The 18,765-nt window shown below is 33.0% G+C and overlaps 2 protein-coding genes and 1 long non-coding RNA gene across 4 annotated transcripts; 2 read left to right on the forward strand and 1 right to left on the reverse strand.

Moving 5' to 3' along the window:
• Positions 1 to 7,750: 7,750 nt before the first annotated feature.
• On the reverse strand, positions 7,751 to 9,349 carry LOC107920978 (stearoyl-[acyl-carrier-protein] 9-desaturase, chloroplastic). Its single transcript, XM_016850818.2, has one exon. It carries the CDS (start codon positions 9,230 to 9,232, stop codon positions 8,045 to 8,047), a length of 1,188 nt encoding a protein of 395 aa, XP_016706307.1. The 5' UTR covers positions 9,233 to 9,349; the 3' UTR covers positions 7,751 to 8,044.
• Positions 9,350 to 10,952: 1,603 nt separating this feature from the next.
• Positions 10,953 to 14,683, forward strand: LOC107921284 (uncharacterized). 2 transcript variants are annotated; one of them, XR_001691006.2, is made up of 4 exons: positions 10,953 to 11,288; positions 13,587 to 13,640; positions 13,939 to 14,257; positions 14,364 to 14,683. It is a non-coding gene; the product is annotated as an uncharacterized lncRNA (long non-coding RNA). The 2 variants fall into 2 exon arrangements; XR_001691004.2 differs by having other exon boundaries at positions 13,587 to 14,257.
• Positions 14,684 to 16,309: 1,626 nt separating this feature from the next.
• On the forward strand, positions 16,310 to 18,459 carry LOC107939276 (BRASSINOSTEROID INSENSITIVE 1-associated receptor kinase 1). The gene is made up of 5 exons (XM_016872583.2): positions 16,310 to 16,388; positions 16,554 to 16,563; positions 16,882 to 16,953; positions 17,074 to 17,150; positions 17,813 to 18,459. Exons 1-5 carry the CDS (start codon positions 16,310 to 16,312, stop codon positions 18,337 to 18,339), a joined length of 765 nt encoding a protein of 254 aa, XP_016728072.2. The 3' UTR covers positions 18,340 to 18,459.
• The last annotated feature ends 306 nt before the right edge of the window (positions 18,460 to 18,765 follow it).

Below are 18,765 nucleotides of genomic sequence, written 5' to 3' on the forward strand. Positions count from 1 at the left end.
CTAGTGATCATATGACCTTGTCATCCGCCCGTGTGGAGACACAAGGCTATGTGCCAAACCATGTACAGTAAGAATGAGCCTTTAGATGCAAGTTACCTATTTCAACTATTCCAAATCTTATCCAGTACTACTAATCAATATTAAACCTACTCAAAACATGCCAAAACACACCATAAACATAGTCCTAAACATTCATACAATAACTTCATTTGCATACTTGTCATTCACAACATTACCAAATCAAACATTATAACATAATAATTGGAACATGATCTAAACACCAACTCATATACATATATACAAGGCTATCAACTAGCCTAAATTCAACTTCAACATTCGTCTATCCATATACATACATCAAAAGAAACCAATCCAAGCCTCCTACTTGCATATGCACATATAGCCCAAAAACACCAATTTACATACCACTTATAACCGAGCCGAAATGATCAAACAAAAGTAAGCATACTTAATGCTTAGTAAGTTTGTACAACATTAACACAACTTACCCGACATTAACATAACTCATGAATTAAACACATATATAAATGTAAATACGAAACATGGTATTCCTTGACCATCTATGCAATTTCACCATCCATCAAGGTTAGTTCAACTTCACAAATTAAGTATAAAACATAGTTTATGCAAATGAATCATAATATATTAAACATACTTGTTTCATGTAACCATATTCATATCATAATTAGCTCATTCTTCCGTTTCCATATCATAAACCCTATTTTCGCCCAAAAATTTATAAGGAAATAACCATAGATACTCGAGATAGAGTTGCTCACACGAGCTGTGAATATAAGTGCTTACATGAGCTGTGAAAATTGGCCTGCTCACATGAGCTGTGGGTCGCGATGAAAACTTTACTCGATTCTGCTTACACAAACTTTGAAGGATTCACAACACATGCTGGACCTTAGCCATTGGTAAAACATCCAAAACCAGTACCCGATACCTTATACGCCCTAATGACATGTCATTTGTATCCTAGTTTTTCACTAAGTTTGTACGGGCCTCAATTCATATCTATACCATTTTAGTCCTTTGAACATCATCATATACATATAATTCAATTATATACATTTTTATTTTCAATCACAGTCATCAACTATACTTTACAATTTAGTCCATCCAATAATCAAATCATTATTCCATAGCAATTCAACTACAAGTTATATACATACCATACTACAATGACAAGTATAAATCAAAATAAGTGTTACACAAACTTACTTAGCCAAAAAAAGCAACATATATGACGTCAAAGGCTATTATGCAAGTTTTCCTTTTTCGCATTTATATTCCAGTTGATTTAATTCTTAAACTGTATAATAATTCATTTAAAATTTCAGTTATAAATATATTAAAACTCCTTATACTATGCATATGATAGCTTAATTCCATTTTTCAAAATTTCCCTAAATTTTTTAGTTTATTCAATTTAGTCCCTAAAATCGAAACAACTATAACTTGCACATTTAAACCCTAATTTTTAATATGATTTCAATATTATCCTTACACAACTATCAAGTGCCTATATTTGAAAAAATTTCATACTAATCTCATTATTTTTCCATATTAGTCCCTAAACTTAAAACTAACAAATATTAATTTACAAATTAGTCCTATTTCATACACAAGCTTCAATTTCTACCATTTAACATCTAAAAAGCTTCAAAAGAAACAATAGCAGCATTTAAAATCTTTGATAGTTTTACAAATTAGTACCCAAGTTAGCTAGCTAGATTAAGCTACAATGATCTCAAAAACATAAAATTTATGAAAAACGGGCTTGATTTTTATACCATGCAATAAGAAGAAGCTTCGTCAAAAAATCCTTAACTCAACAATGGTGATTTCGGGTGAGGAAGAAGAAGAATGAAAGTGGAAATGTTGTTTTGTTTATTTTAACATATAATACATTAACTTAATAAAAATTTAACATGTAAAAACTTTAAAATTAAAGGCGCTAACCGTCCATCCCCTTGAAAGTGGTTTAATTACCACCTAAACGCTCAAAAAATATTAATTAAGCATTTTAACTAATAAAAATCAATAGCAATTAGTTTTTTTTCGATTTTTATGATTTAGTCTTTGTACCCTATTTAATAATCAAATCACCAAAATTATCATACCAAAATTTATTATAACATTATAATGGACTCGTAAATTTTAATAAATAATATTTACTAACTCAATCATCAAAAAATGGGGTTCCAAAACCACCATTTCTGGTACCATTGAAAACAAGTTGTTACACGTTCTGATGCCTAAAACAAAGCATGTCCCCAATTGGGCTTGATAGATGACATATTATTCTTTCAATCGGTTTACTTATTTCTGATTAGATTAAAGACACATTTAGATTCGTCTACTAATATAAGTTGTCTTTCCATGTTACGATCCGACCATGTAATACCATTTAGTATTAGTTTAAACATTAGACTACCAGTGAGCTAATATTTGCTTCTATTTTGCTTTGCATGCAAAAACCACATGAGGATATTACACAAAGTATATTAATGTAATCCACAAATTATTTTATTAACCAATCTATTCAAAAATTTACAAGTATACATAGACGAAAATACTATACTTAGGGCACTAGATCCAACATTTAATTCATTTTCCAAAACATAAAATCATTTAAATTAACTTTATAACTTATAGTTTGTACTTTAACACATATAATCACTGATCAACTTTCATGTTCACATATCAAAATTTTTTTCTCATATCACAAACATAACATAAACACTTATGTCACACCCAAAAATGTTAAAAGAGAAGTACAACAGTAATTTTGGGTATCTAATTATAAAACTTCCTATTTATAAGGGTATTAGTGTAATTACATGAATCTTGCTAACTGATTTGGTAATTGGCCAGATTTCAACTATTAGTTTCGTTACATTAGAACTAGGTATTTGCTTTAGTGGGAAATATTATAAACACTTATGTCACACCCAAAAATGTTAAAGGATAAGTACAACAGTAATTCTAGGTATCTAATTATAAAACTTTCTGTTTATAAGGGTCTTAGTGTAATTATGTGAATCTTGCTAACTGATTTGGTAATTGGTCAGATTTCAACTATTAGTTTCGTTAAATTAGAACTGAGCATTTACTTTAGTGGGAAATATTATGATAAAGAACATTAATTTTGATACTGATGAATTGGTTTTGGTGATCAAGTGCGAGAAGGTTATATAAGGATAGATGTCATTCTTCTGGGAGCACTCTCTCATTTCTGTATTCATTTTCTTTATTCTATCTTCTTCTCTGTTTTGTTTTGTAAGAGAGAAAATTTAAGGAACGGTTTGCATGGGAGGAGAAACTAACGTATTAGCTTATGAAATTGAGAATTTAGTAAACTGATAATCTTTCTAACTCTTCTATATCTTTGATTGAGGAAAAGGGAAGAAAAATTTAGGATTTCAATTTACTTCATTAAATTTGTACTATGATGATTAAGGTCATAGTTAACCTTTAAAGTTTCTTTGCATGCAAATGAATCATGATTTTCTTACATATGTATGCCTTCTTTTTTATTCTAATGTGGTTGTTATGCTTAGCTAACCGAAAAAAAGGATGCTTAAGCAAAAAGGGAAAAATTAAGCAAATATAGTTGGTATCAGCTTTCAGAAATTTTGTTGGTGAGTTTCTAAACTCAAATCCTCAGTGTAGTTTTATGTATATCAGAACTGTGTTGTTGTGGTATGTTTGACTTCATATTCTACTAAGGGTGAGGAGTTGAATTATTTTGGGATGTTTTTTATATGGTTGAAGCATGCAAAGTGATGATGTACAGATGCGTGTCTGGTTGTATGTATAAGTATGTTGTTTTGATGAACTGTCACTAGTAAAGTAATTACTAATGAGGTTATCATTGAAATAGTCTGATAAGTGATATGTTTGGTATGATCTATGTTGTGTTATTAACAATATGTTTAGTTGAATGCTTGTTATATGTCAGTTGTAAAAATAAATGATATCGGAGTGTGGAGGTATGTAATGGTGGATGGAAGTTGAAGATATGTCATGTAATAGCGGATGGAAGTTGAAGAAATGTCATGTTGTGCACCTTGTGCCACATGTTATTAGTTTTGTAAAGGTTCGAGCGGGTTGTATGGAGAATGTATACATATAATATTTGGTTTTGCTGAGGTTCGATTGGATTGTACGAAGATATATGCGCACATGTTTATGATAACCCTACGTGGGTTCTTTCAAGTAATGACTTTGCAGAGTCTAAGGCTTAAAGCCTTACGTATGTAAGCAAGTCCCACAGACATGGGCACATGCAAGATGAGGTGGTCTGTTGGACTTATCTCATTATTCAAGTTACAACAGCCCGTTGGACTTGTTCTCTAAGCTTCATGACAAAGTTATACATGGAATTTCTCTGTGTGGAAGTCCGTGGAACAGTTCGCATATACGAATCTGCATCTATATGTAAATGTTCATCTATGGATCTGCACGTGTGAGTTCGCCATAAATGAATTCGCATTAATGAATCTTCTATATGAATCCGTATGTATGATCGTTCACTGGATTTATCCTTATGATTCAAGCTATGGTAGTTAGTTGATCTTATATTCATGTTTCAAGTTTAAAAGTTCAAAGAAACTATTTTTCTCAAGAGTCAGTATGGACTATTATCCAAGCAAGAGATCGCATGAGTTTGTCATTATATTCAAGCTACGAGATTTCGTATAAATTATTTTTCTCAAGCCAAAATTCATAGGGATATTCTTTCATGTAGGAGTCCACCAATAACTATCTTTAAATCGAGTGTCCACAGTGACTATTCTCCAAACAAGATTCTGGCAGTGTCTATCATTTAAGAATGAATTCACAAGTAAGAACCTGCTTATATGAATGTACGATTATGTTTTTGCATATAAAGGTTCGCAAGTATGGTCTACAAGTATGTATTGGACAATCTCAAGTCCACGTATATAAGACTGTATATGTAAATCCGCAAGTAAAAATTCTCTAAGTGTGAATCTCCATGCATGAGTTTTTTGGAATCAATCCTCTGTAAGTTAATCTACAATGATAATACTTGTTAACGTAATTCGTATATGTTTTGCTGGCAAATAAGGTAACAATTGATCTTGTATAAAATTAATGCAAATGGGTAAGCGAAATCACTCCGCATTGTAGCCTATAGCATGAGCGATAGAAATGAAGAATTGTGTCAATGTAGAAAGTATAAAAATTTTCAAGTTGAGCCAATGCAAGGGAGAACAAGAGTACGCTAGTAAGATGTGCGAACTATACTTGTGCAAGTGATGTCAAACAAGAGATTTGACCCCTGAAGTTCTAACTTATAAATTCATAAAGGGTATGTTTTATTAGTAACTTACTAAGTTTATTCGAACTTACTTAGTTTTTGTTATGTTTTTCCAGTTATAATGGTTTATATAATGAGTTGAAGAGGGGTCAAGCCAGAATTTGTTCAAGCTTAGGCGAACTTGTGTTATTAATTTTAACATTCATATAGTGGGGCGACCTAGAGGTTGAGCCTCAGGGTTAGAATTTTTTTTGTAACTAAGTATGAACTTGTGTATTTTATTTACAACGAAGAGAAATCGATTCAAAATATTAAAGCTATTATTGTTAATTTTTCATAAGTCCGCTTGTTAAGATTTTTTTCTTAAACTAGAAATTTATAGTTGTATTTTCATTTAGCAAGTCAGCTAATTAATCATGTTAATATTTTATTGACAATATGTGAACTAAGTTAAGTATGATTAAAGAAGGCATATTTGTTTGTTTTATTCAAGTTATTCGTACATTCTAGTTGCAAATTTTTCATAGTTTGTTTCGGAGATGACATGACATTTTGTAACCAGACCTGTCGATCGGGTCAGGTATAGGGTGTTACAACTTAATTCATATGTTTCATTTAACACTTAATTAACATATATTACTGAAACACATTTATCACTATAACATTTTTACTGTCGCATATCACTATTGCAGTTCATAGTGAATCTTAGAGGAGTTCAGTAATTTCGATACATTGTAGAGATTCAGGCTAAACACGAACTCCTAGCCTATAATAGAACTTTAATAACGAGAACTTCAGAAAGAATATACGGGAACTCTAGTAAATATATCACATAAACCAATGCTCCTCTTTTAATCCCCTTTGGATCCCCGTATCACCAACCCTATTCCCATCCGAACCCCTAACCCTCTCACCTTCAAAATCATTTCATTATCATATATCATATTTCTTCTGAGTTCATTAAGGCATTTAATCACATATTACTTTCATATAATATACTTGATATATCACACATATACCACTTTGTATCATATTACTTATTCACTTTGACTCACATGAACACATTCACTACATTTTTATTTCACATATTCATTTTATTCACAATTCATAAATTACAAATATAACATATATTCACAACACTTAACACTTTAGATTTCAATTCACCATCATTAAGCATTTTACTTTCTTATAACATTTCACTTAAATATTTTATTTCATTATTTTAGCAAACATAGTAACTTTTGAACATTTTACAATTTACTCCTTAAATTCATGAAAATTTAATAATTATTATATTACTTTAAACTTCAATACTATCACATAACATTTCATTTAAGTCTTTAATCACAATATTGGTTTCACATAACTCCTTTTATACACTTCACAATTTAGTTCTCCTTACAATAATTTCACTATTCTACATCCATTCACTTATCAATTTAAGAAAAATAAATAAAATTTAACTCTTTATAATTTAATCCTTAGTTTCATGAAATTCACTAATCACGAAAATATCACTTTATCATTTCTTACATTAGTAATATACCTTTAATTTCATATTCACTACTAAATTCAATATTCAATATTCATAATTATATCTTTTTCTTTTTCATATTAAAATTTTAAATACTCAAACATTCAAAATAAAATAAACAAGCTTAAATTCAATTAAGTACTTACCTCTTTCTTCACTTTCCTATGATTTCCTTCGCTTTCTCCTTCAACTAATTGATTTCTATGGTAGAAAATGATCTCAAAACACTCAAGGATATGAACTTAGGCTATGATTTTAAGGTAGAACTCAAAGAAAAGTTTAGGGAAAATTTTCTTTCTTTTTCTCTGTTTCTTCTTTCTTCTCTCCTTTTCTTTCTTTTTTTATTTTTTCTGCCCAAGTTGCTGCCACCCCACTTTACCTCTCCTCTAGAAATCTTTACATTTTTCCCTCTCTTTAGATTTAATCCTTATTTCGCCAATCAATTAAATTCCTCCACTTTTCTTCCATAGTTATCACATTTTTACTTGAAATTTTATAATTCATGAGCTTATGTGTTTTAACATCATAATTGCGCTTCAAATATCATTTTAAAATAGAAAATTTTTATTTAGGTCTTTCCTTCACAAAATGAAAAAAATTACTTTTTAGGCCATATATTTTTCCACTTTACTCAATATAGTTCTTATCTTAATTTTGCAACTCCACATTTCAATAAATATCCATGCCACAATCATAAAAAAATATTTCTTCAAATTTTGCCCCTTTCAAAAATAGTAAATTTTCACTTCTATTCCTTCAACTTTCACAAATTTACAATTTAATCCTCATTAAATTCCATTATTATACTTTCTCTCCAAATACTTATTTCCAGAAAAATTAAAATGGTATAACTCAAACCAAAAGTCATCAAAACCAGACTTAAATTCACCGAATCTATATCAAAACATTAAAACCCAATTGACCAACCCAATTCATGGAAGCATAAGTCTGTATATAACTGATCGGAAATCAATTGAATTTGATCTAGTTCATAGCCATTTTGGTTTGGGTACTAACGGATTATAAACATTTTTTATACAGTTTAAAACTTTTAACTTGAATCTGACTGACTGAAACTTGTGCAAGCAACATTACATGGGGGGATTTAAAAAGAGAAATTGCATGTTGAAAACTTCTACCTCTGTTGCAGGAAACTGAAATCACCATTTTTCATCTTCAGAAAACTTAAAAAAGCCTTAGAGCTGGACTTCTCTATCAAATATCCAGCTGAATGGAACCCTGGGTGCTTCCTTGACCCTTCCTTGAGCTCTCTCTTCCAGCCTTCGAATTCTTGGCGGAAGTCCGCACACATAATCCTGAGCTTTACGCCCATCGGCTGAAAGTCCAGTTAACTCCGTCACCTTCCATTTGTTCACCAGGAACTCTAGTATATCAGCATAGTCTCTGGCAGTGTAAACCCCAAGTCTCTGTGCAACAGCTGAGAAATTATCAAAAAGATTGTCATCTTGGTCATCATACATCAAGTGTGCTGGCATGGAGATTTTCTTCCTCATCATGTCAGCAAAAGCCAGGACTGTTCCGTAGGGATCGATCTCAAAGAGCTTTTCAACGATTTTAGTATATGCAGTCTCGTGGCGCTTTTCATCAGAGGCAATGTTACCACATATCTGAGCCAACTTGATGTCACCATGCTCCTTTGCGAGCCGGGCAGTATTCCCATGGGAGATGAAAGTTGCCCTTTCTTGGAATGATGCGTAGATGAATCCCAGATAAGGATTATTCTCGGTACGTGGATCCATTCCTGATCCAATCAAATACCGGATTGTCTTCTCAATTTGCCTCATGTCGACCCTTCCGGACAAGTAGAGATACTTATTAAGTAGATCACCATGCCTGTTTTCTTCAGCAGTCCAAGCCCCTGTCCAAATTGCCCAAGGAGTAAGGCTAGCACCTGTTTCATCACGAACTCCATCTAAGGTATTAAGCATTGTTTGGTAAGTTGGAAGAGCTTCCTCCGTGATCATGTCGCCAACCAAAACAACAAAGTAATCATCTGGAATCTCCTTTGCCCTTTCCCTAAGTTCTTTGACTTGCTCGTGAAATCCATCAGACGCAGAATCTGGAAGAAAATCTTGGGGTTGCCAACATTTCTCAACCGGTTTGAGGTAAGTTAGAATGTTGTTCTCAGCCCAGTCCTCCAAAGATTTGAAGATCTCAATCTTCTGAGGTGGCATCGAGTGCGTGACCTGAACATGCACCTCCCTAGGAGGCATGAAAGGCTTCTTGAGATCGACCTCTTCGGAACCAGAACGAAGAGTAGAGGCCATGAAAAACTTGGGAGACCTAAGGCCGGCCATTGGTGGAAGAGCAAATGAAGGGAGTTTCTGAGATTGAAAAGTGATGGGATTGAATTTCAGAGCCATTTCTTTTTAGGTATTTTGGGGGTGTAAGAGCTCTTTTTCTTTTTTGTTTCGGTTTGAGTTCTCGAGCTTTGGCAGCTTCAGTTTCCTCCACAGAGTTCCAAATACTAATTTCACTTTTGAAATATTTATCCTTTCTCAGAAACCAAAATTTAGGGTATTATAATCTCTATATTGTAATTAAAGGTTAGTAATTAAAAGTTAGGTTCAATTGATAGTGTTTAATAAGAGTTTTAATCTCTATACCTAATTTTTTTTAAAATATAATTATTATTTATTTTTTTCGTAATAATCATAATAATTATTCTTTGCATTTGAACTAATTTATTTGAATAACATAACTTTTCAAAAAATATTTGTAATGAAAATATATTGCTTTCTGGAAAGTTGTTATGTTATGAAAAAATATAACTTGTGCCATAAGTTATGTACTAATTGACACTTTTTTTTTAATGAAAAAACATACTGTACTTACATGTGCTCAATAATACTATTTTTACTAAGGGTGTTTATAGTTAAGTTAAAATCGAATTGACACAGTTCTAAAAAGAATGAAAGCAAGTGAAATATTCAAGATTCAGAAGTTAAAATCAGTTTCAGTTTATCATCTACTCTAGTAAATTTTGCTTCTAAATCATTTGTTCATTAATCTTACGTAGTTTCTAACATGGTATCAGTCGCCAGTTGATTTTGGGATCTATGGCCACAATAAACTCCACCGATTCCGCCTCGGTTGAGCGGAGTCTTGCACCATTCAATGGTGATCGTGTGATTAATTCATTCCCACGTCATGATGTCGTCAAGCTTGCTGATGAAACCTATATGCAATAGCAGCAACAAGTGAAGTTAGTTCTAGATGGTTATGATCTCCTTTGATTCCTCAATGGCACCTTACCTCCACCAGCTCGGTTCATTCAAACTATAGACAGATCTTTATCTCCAAATCCATCGGTTCAAGTGTTCAAACAATAAGACCGACTTCTAACTTTGTGGCTTCTCTCCACGATTCGTGCGTCGCTTCTACCATCCTTCACTGATGCTAAGTTGGCATACGACGTCTGGACCACGGCAACCGGACCCCTTTGCGGCCGACACAGGTGCCAAACAGTCGCGCCTTTGGCATGAACTCCATTCGTTAAAGAAAGGTAACATGTCCATTAAAACTTACATTGCTCAGATTAAGAATCTCTGTGCTTTGTTGGAGACCTTAGGATCGCGAATCTCGGATGAAGAGAGGATCGAGATCATACTTGCCGGACTGCCGTTGGAGTCCTAGGCCGTCGTCTCCTTCGCCTCGCTATCGACTGGCCTCATATCTTTTCAACGTCTTGTCAATGCCCTTGTGGAGTACGAAAGTAGACAAAACCGTGCGATCCAGAAGATCTCCTTCCATGCGAACCTAGTTGAGCCCGCACTGTCGCACGTGGTGGAAAGCTCAGCCCGTGGCGGTCGTTCGTCCCCTCGAGGACGTGGGATAACATTTCGCCCTCGAATTCAGTGTCAGATTTGCAATCGTTTTGGGCATCTGGCCCAACGGTGCTACTACCGCTATCATCGGAATTCTGATGCCCCATTGTCGACGCCTCCGATTCTGTCTCAAGAAGGTCCGACCGTGTCACATGGGTGTCGTTCTGCCATACCTCCGCCTGTTGGTGAAATGGGAGTGTCAGATGGAGGAAATGTAGGTGATGACTGGGTGTTTCTTCACGTAAAAACACTTAGGACATGTTTGGTTCAGTGTATTAGGTAATCCATTACTGACCAATTACGCGGCTATTACATTACGCCCCTAATCCGGCGTTTGGTTCGCTGTAATAGGTATTACGCGCGTAATACAATCCCCACCTAATCCCCAAATTCCCTGCTTTTCTAATCCCTTCCCAAATCGAGTAATAGGTATTACGTCCGGCTTCCCTCCCCAACTCTCTGTTTTACCCTCCCTCCCTACCCGACCCTCTCCTCTTCTGTCCTCATAATTTCTCCTCCCATTTCCCACTGCTTTCGTTGATGATTCTGTCCTCATCGTTTCTTCTCTCAGTCTCGGCGTTTGGTTTTTGAGGTATGAATAAACTTTTTAATTTCTTGAAGCATTTTACATGAATCTTTTCGTAATAATAGTTTCAGCCATTTTTTGAATGAGTTGGGTTTTTTCCCAGAATTTTCCCTTTGCTTGTTTCTTCTAGTTCTATTTCTTCGTTTTTGTTTTTGGTGCTAAATACTCGCTTGAATATCGAGTTAACTCTTTTTCTTTCTGCTAGTTCTATTTCTTCGTTTTGCTTGTTTCATTTTTTGGTGCTAGTTCCAGAACGTTTTGCTTGTTATACTAATCGATCCCAAGGATCGGGTGGAAGCGAGGGGAAATAAATTTATGCTAAGTGATGCATATTGATGGTGTGAATGTAGTTCACACTTGTAAAGCAAAGCAGTAAAGCCGATAAGATCACTGCTTGCTGATCTGCATGGATTCTTTTTTACTTTGCAAAGCTTTTTTAGATTGAAACATATGCTTTGCTTGCACAGTGTGATCAAATAATGCAGATGATTGAAAAAAGTTGCACAATTCCTAGTTTTCTTCTTTAAACAAGGATTTGTACTTTCTGCTTCTTTTTCTTCATAAAGAGCAATTCTGCCTTACTTGTTAAAACATTCAATAATATTTCAAGTGTGCGCATCTTACTTGAATTGGTACTTTAAACATTTGTCTAGGTATAAGCTCCTTCAGCTTTTGAGTCAAAGCCCTCCCAACAAAATATGCCTACAAAATGTTAGCTGATATTCGATTAAACTGCTTATTCAACATACAAAATATGAAATTCATAGAAAGGGGCCGAAATTCAGATAGGAGTTGCACTATTTTAATATCACAACTGTTAAAACCAGAAATTAAGAATGCAAGCAAACACATATCAATACTAGCAAAACATTCTCAAATAATAACATACTAAAGCATTATACAAATTAGGTTGGAAGAAAATTCAAGAAAACAATCTGGACCATGGTTGTTAATATGCTTTTAGCCTGTAAGATTTGAATGACAGTTTTAGACAAAGACCAAACCAATAGAAATGTATACAACCATTGACACATTAAGTTTTACTTAGGTTAGCAATTTACTTGTATAATTTATTTGTATTCACAAAATGCTCATTATTACTTACATTACAATCTCACCTGATATACATATATTGAGACACTCCTGAATTACTCTAGACTCAGATAGGCTGTATGAACACCATAGGCTGAAAATATATGGGGTAAATTCTATACAACTCCTATTTCAACCATTCCCACATAGCACCTTATGATTTTTTCTTTTCCAATTAAAACCTTGTAGTTAAGTTTCAGTTACATAGAGGATTAGCATGCCAATTTTATCTAATAAAATTATGAAAAGAACCTTAGTGTGAATAGATGACTTCTGAGTTGAGGGTATTTTTATAATTTAGCTGATAAATTTAGTGGCATAACTCCCTGAGTTTATAGAATTTAAATACAGGATGATAATTGTAACCCAAAGGAAAAAAAAAGAACCACATGGTGCCACGAGGTAAAAGTTGAAACCACAGACATAAATGGAATATAACCTTTTACTCAAAGAATACCAGTAAATATTTGTAACAATTCAAATAAAAAAAGAGGAGCACTAGACAGCTGACTATGCCAACCAATTCTACTTGTATTTTTTAATTTTTAGTAACTACTTGTTAAAACATTTAAGCTGACTATGCCACCACATTTAGCACAAGTCTCGGCTGTTCGGGAGGTTTTATTATGGTTAAACCCTGCCCATATGTGAAGGATTTGATTTGTGTTGAGATCAATTCTCAACACGTTTTCAATGCCGTAAATATATAACCTCTAAAAATACTACTAGCTGCATTGGTATTCATGGAGATCAGCTAGTGTTTTTGACTGTATATATATAACCTCTAAAAATACTACTAGCTGCATACATATCAGACAAAAGAAAAAACCTCCATTAATACAAGCTCTTGTTTTTTTTCCTAGTTCTTTCTATCTGATTTATCTTGTTTCTGGTCCTTCATGTGTTTAACATCCTTAGCATGTGTTGTGTTTTCGAGATTCTTTTGATATTACAATGATTACTCTTTAACAGTTTATTTGTTGTTTAGTTGAATATATTTTGCGGAATCACCCATTTCCTTTGTTTTTATCTTGTTTTCATAATGTTTGCTGTAATATTCATTTTGAATCATATATATTCAAAGCTGCCAAGTTGGTATATTTAATAATCTAAAGGAATGGTTACTAAAAGAGAGGCTGCTTTGGTAAAGTATATGATCAATTTTATAAACTGATTATTTTTGTAACATCGATTTCCCTTTATTGGTTACAGGTTCTTTGTTCCAACACTTCTACATCGCAGTCGTCCCCGATTTGCTCATTACAGGTTAGTTTTCCATTGGTATTCATGGTTGCGAAGGATTTAGGATAGTAGGGTATGTAGTTTTGGGTGTTTAGCTTGCTGCTTTGTTTTATCTGTTAGGCAACACGATAGTGAATTACTTTTGTTGTTCATTGGAGAAGCTTTCACATCTGCTTAGGTTGCCTCCAACTATTGTTGGGGTTTCACTCCTTCCACTGAGAAATGGGGCACTAGATGTGTTTGCCAATATAGCTGCATTTTTGGGGACAAATACATGTGAAGTGGGTCTTAATAGTGTGTTGGGTGGTGCAATTTTTGTTAGTTGTGTTGTTGCAGGGACTGTCTCCCTTTGTGTAGTAGAGAAGAGGATCCAGATTGATAAACGATGCTTTATTAGAGAACCGGAGTAGGGGGAAGGATGGTAGGGGAGAGGGAAAGAATCAGAGTAGGGGAAGAGGGTTAGTAAAGCAACGATGTGAAGGGGGAAGGGAAATCATAAGAGTAGGAGGAGGGATGGTAAGGAAAAGGGAGAGGGATGGGAAATGGGGATGGAAAATGAAAATCTGTAACGGAATCTACTTTGATGGGAGTTCCAGCAGAAAAGTGCAGTTGATGGAATCTACTTTGAAGAGAATGATGAGGTCTCTCTCTGATTTTTTCATCTCCATGAACTTCAATCTCTCTCTCTCTCTATATATGTATATAAACAACATCATCCCTCACCATTCCTGCTTTTAACTTGTGCAGTATGCTCCTGTGGTTGAGATGTTGGATGAGCCGAGCGGTAGCGAACCCACATCTTAGATAGTTACATCATGTCTTATTATTTTTTGTTAATACATTAACGGCTGTGAGGGTAGTTTTCAACTTTGGAAATAGCAAGTCTGTGGTATATCAGCCTATAGGATCAGAGGTAAACAACACTTGAAATTAATTCCATGTATAAATCAATTATCTAAACTACAATGAACTTCCAATCTTGTCTCAAAATTGTGTGATCATGGACTGGGACATATGCTTAATTTAAGCCCTGAAATGCAGTGTTCGATAGATACAGCTATTTTTTACTTGATGTTCTTTTGTTCCATTCTGTTTATCCTGCTTTGGTTAGAGAACTAGACAAGGGGTGATGCATTTATGATGAACTCCTTTCTCAAAATAAAAAATTGTCTAAAATTCAGTACAATATTCAGAAGATAATAGTAATGGTTATTGAATTTATGTTTATTAAAAATTAATCAATAATTGAGTTGAAGTAAACCGGTGAAATGCTTACAAATAAATATTCTTTTAAGTTTGGATTCAATCTTTAAAATTGCATATAAAAATACCAAAAGATGAGAACACCGTTATATAAATATTTAATTATTTTATTAAAATAATTAACTTAGAAACAAATATTATATTTTTGTTCATGTAAATAATTCTTAAATTTGAATCTAGATAATTATTTTAAATTTTATTAAATCATATATTTTAATTAAAATATATTTAATATTAATTATTTCAAATTATATTTTATAGTATCATATATTATGATTTTAGTAAATTCATATAAGAATATTGATTATTAGAATTTTATTAAATTATATATTTTAATTAAAATATATTTAATAATTATTATTTTAATTTATATTTTATAGTATCATATATTATGATTTGAGTAAATTCATATAAGAATATTAATTATTAAGAATTTTATTAAATTATATATTTTAATTAAAATATATTTAATAATAATTATGTTTAAATATGAGTAAATTATTTATTATTGATATTAATAATCTTATTAAAATTTAAATAAAATAATTTACCAAAACAAATTTCTGCTAATTATTAAGAATTTTATTAAATTATATATTTTAATTAAAATATATTAAATAATAATTATGTTTAAATATGATTAAATTATTTATTTTTGATAATAAATAATCTTATTAAAATTTAAATAACAATAACAATAATCATTTACCAAAACAAATTTATGCTAAGGGTATTCTGGTCATTTTAGTTTTTTCCATTATGCTATTACACCTCTATTACATTCAACCAAACACAGTTTTACTATTACGCCTCTATTCCATTACATTCAACCAAACAGTTGATTTGCTATTACACATCTATTCCATTACACCTCTAATCCAATACACCTCTAATCCAATACACCTCTAATCCAATACAGCGAACCAAACGTGCCCTTACAGCTTGTTTGGTTTGGTGTATTGGCTATGCCAATACACCTCTAATCGGTGGGCCCCACCTAATACCTCTCTAATCCGCCGTTTGGTTCAGCATATTGCTAATACGCGTGTATTCCGTTACTTTCCTAATCGGTGAAAAGCACCGATTTCTATTCCCCCCCTTCTGCCCAGATTAGGTGACGCTTCAGCAAACCCTCCCTCTTTTACCCTCCCCCGATCCCCTTTGTTTCTCTTCTGTTTTCCACCTTCATCCGATTTGCTTCCTTGTTTCATTGCTTTTCTTTTCTGCCGATTTGGTCCCAGTTTATTTTCTTGCCTTTTCCTTTGTTTTCTTTCGTTTTCCCTCTTACCAAACACTAAATTTTCCCTCTCTTTCTCTCTATTTTCTTTCGTTTGTTAATTTCTTCTTTAGTTTCCTTTTTTTTTTTGCTACTTGATTCGATTAACGATCAATATGTGAGATTTAGCTCTTTGATAGTCGGAATTAGAATGATGGAGCGGTTAATCTCCGTTTGTTTACAGTTGATTTTGGTGTTGGATTTGGTTTTCAGAGTTTCAGGAAATGCGGAAGGTTCGTCATGATTATTTCCTCTTATTTTCTTGTTTGAACTTTGAACTTTGCAAATGGAATTATTGTTAAATTTAATGTATATGATTCAAATTAGATGAATTTAGTAGCTATTGGATTGGTTTAGCAGTGGCATAAGGTTGACTGTTTGTTTTAAATTTCAATTAGCTTTGGTGCTGTAATTGGCTTGACTGGAGAGATACTTGCACGCTTACTAATTTATGCGAAAGTTTTCGATACAATTTTAAGTTCTAATTCTCGATATCCAGTTTGGTTAAATTAACCAATGCGTTGTCTTCATCCATGTCTGTTGTCGTCTTGAACCCTGTTTGTTGTTTTGAATCTTTCAAGTTATAGTGGAGCTTTAGCGCTTTACAGTATTTTAAATGTTTTCATGATATGATTTTAACTTCTTTGTTGTTATCTGTTTATGTGATGAAATAAATCTTCTTTACAGTATTTTAAATGGTGCGGGATGTTGTATTATGCCATGCAGGGATCTTTCAAACAATAAGCTAGAAGGAGATATTCCAGTTAATGGTTCCTTTTCACTCTTCACTCCCATCAGGTTTTTCTCTTATGCTATTTCATGTTTCTCTCACCCTAACTTCTGATCCTCGTCGCCACTGTTTTATCATATCTGTACTCTTAGGCTAGCCTCTTGAATTGCTGCTTCTTTTGTTCACAGTTTTGCTAATAATCGGTTGAATAATCCTCCACCTGCTCCGCCGCCTCCTATCACACCTACAGCTCCAATTCCATCAGGTTTGTTCTCGATTTTATTATTATTATTATTAATTATTATTAGCTTTTAATTGTGCTTAACTTTGAGGCCTGTTTCACTTTTATTTGTATTTATATAGATATTTGATTGGGAGTTGAGATATTCCTTTGTATTTTTCTTTGCATTTGCCAATTTTTTGGTATATTGCTGATCCTGAGCTTTTTTACATCTGGGTCTGTTTTTTAAGAAGGTGCCTTTGAGCTCAGATCTAAAATTTGATTATAATATTGCCTAAGATGGCTTTAGGTTCCTGTTTAAGAGGTACTGGCATTTTCTCCTCGTTTATTTCTTTAGTCTCATGTTTCACATTTGTGCTATGCTCTTTGTATTTGGTGCGCCATTTATCATATGTATGTTCTTCAGGTTGCCAATTTTTTTCTGACTGTTAATTATTAAATCTATTGTTAGCCTCAATTATCAAATATCTTCTCTTTTGCTTCTTCAGTTTGAGATGATATTCTGAGCTACTGATCACCTACTGGAAACTTGTATTATAACATTTGTTATTTTTAAATTTATGTGCTTGGTGAATGTGGATTGTCTTTGAATCGAAGTGGAATTGTTAGAAATTCGTGGATGCCAAATACTTTTTGAACTCTTGTTACAATGGACCATCTATTGATCTGATTTTTACATTGTCTAGAACGTCCGGAATCTCAAGCACCACTTGATTGGGCTGTAAGGAAACGGATTGCATTAGGAGCTGCAAGGGGGCTTGCATATTTGCATGATCATTGTGACCCTAAGATTATACACCGTGATGTAAAGGCTGCAAATATATTGTTGGATGAGGAATTTGAAGCAGTTGTCGGAGACTTTGGGTTGGCCAAATTAATGGACTACAAAGATACGCACGTCACAACTGCTGTTCGTGGCACAATTGGTCACATAGCTCCTGAATACCTATCAATTGGAAAGTCATTAGAGAAAACTGATGTTTTTGGCTACGGTGTCATGCTTCTTGAACTCATTACAAGACAGAGGGCTTTCGATCTAGCTCGGCTTGCAAATGATGATGATGTCATGCAGCCATTACCTCTCAGAGCTGCACAAGACCTCATTAGATTCTTGCATCAGCCAGTTTATCACAGTCAGAGATTTAAATTGTGGCTTAGCTATTTTGAGATATATGGTGGAAAACTCTTTGACCTTTTGAGTGATAGAAAGTAATTCCCTTTTCTTTCCTTGCTTATTTATTTATGCATGTCCATGTGTGTTATAAATCAATTTCTTTCTTAAAAGCACTTGATTGAGTATGATGTGTAATAAATTTTAATTATCTTCTGGTTTGACCTTCTATTATGTATCAAGCCATTTGCCCTTCACACATTCTCTCTTTCAATATGTATTCTGGTATAAATGTGCATGCACATACATATTCGAATTTTTAAAATTGGAACATTAGATATAATCAAGTAAAGAACTTGATTAAAAAACAAATATTCAATATATTAAAATTGGATCTGTAAATATAATACAATGAATAAATTGTAAGGTGATTAAAATTGAATGAATAAATTAGAAAAATTTTATTAAAAATAAAACTAATTAAATGTGTATATTCATATACACTGCATTAATTAAAAATATTTTTAA

The sequence above is a fragment of the Gossypium hirsutum genome, chromosome A12, assembly GCF_007990345.1.
Source record: "Gossypium hirsutum isolate 1008001.06 chromosome A12, Gossypium_hirsutum_v2.1, whole genome shotgun sequence".
NCBI lineage: Eukaryota > Viridiplantae > Streptophyta > Magnoliopsida > Malvales > Malvaceae > Gossypium > Gossypium hirsutum.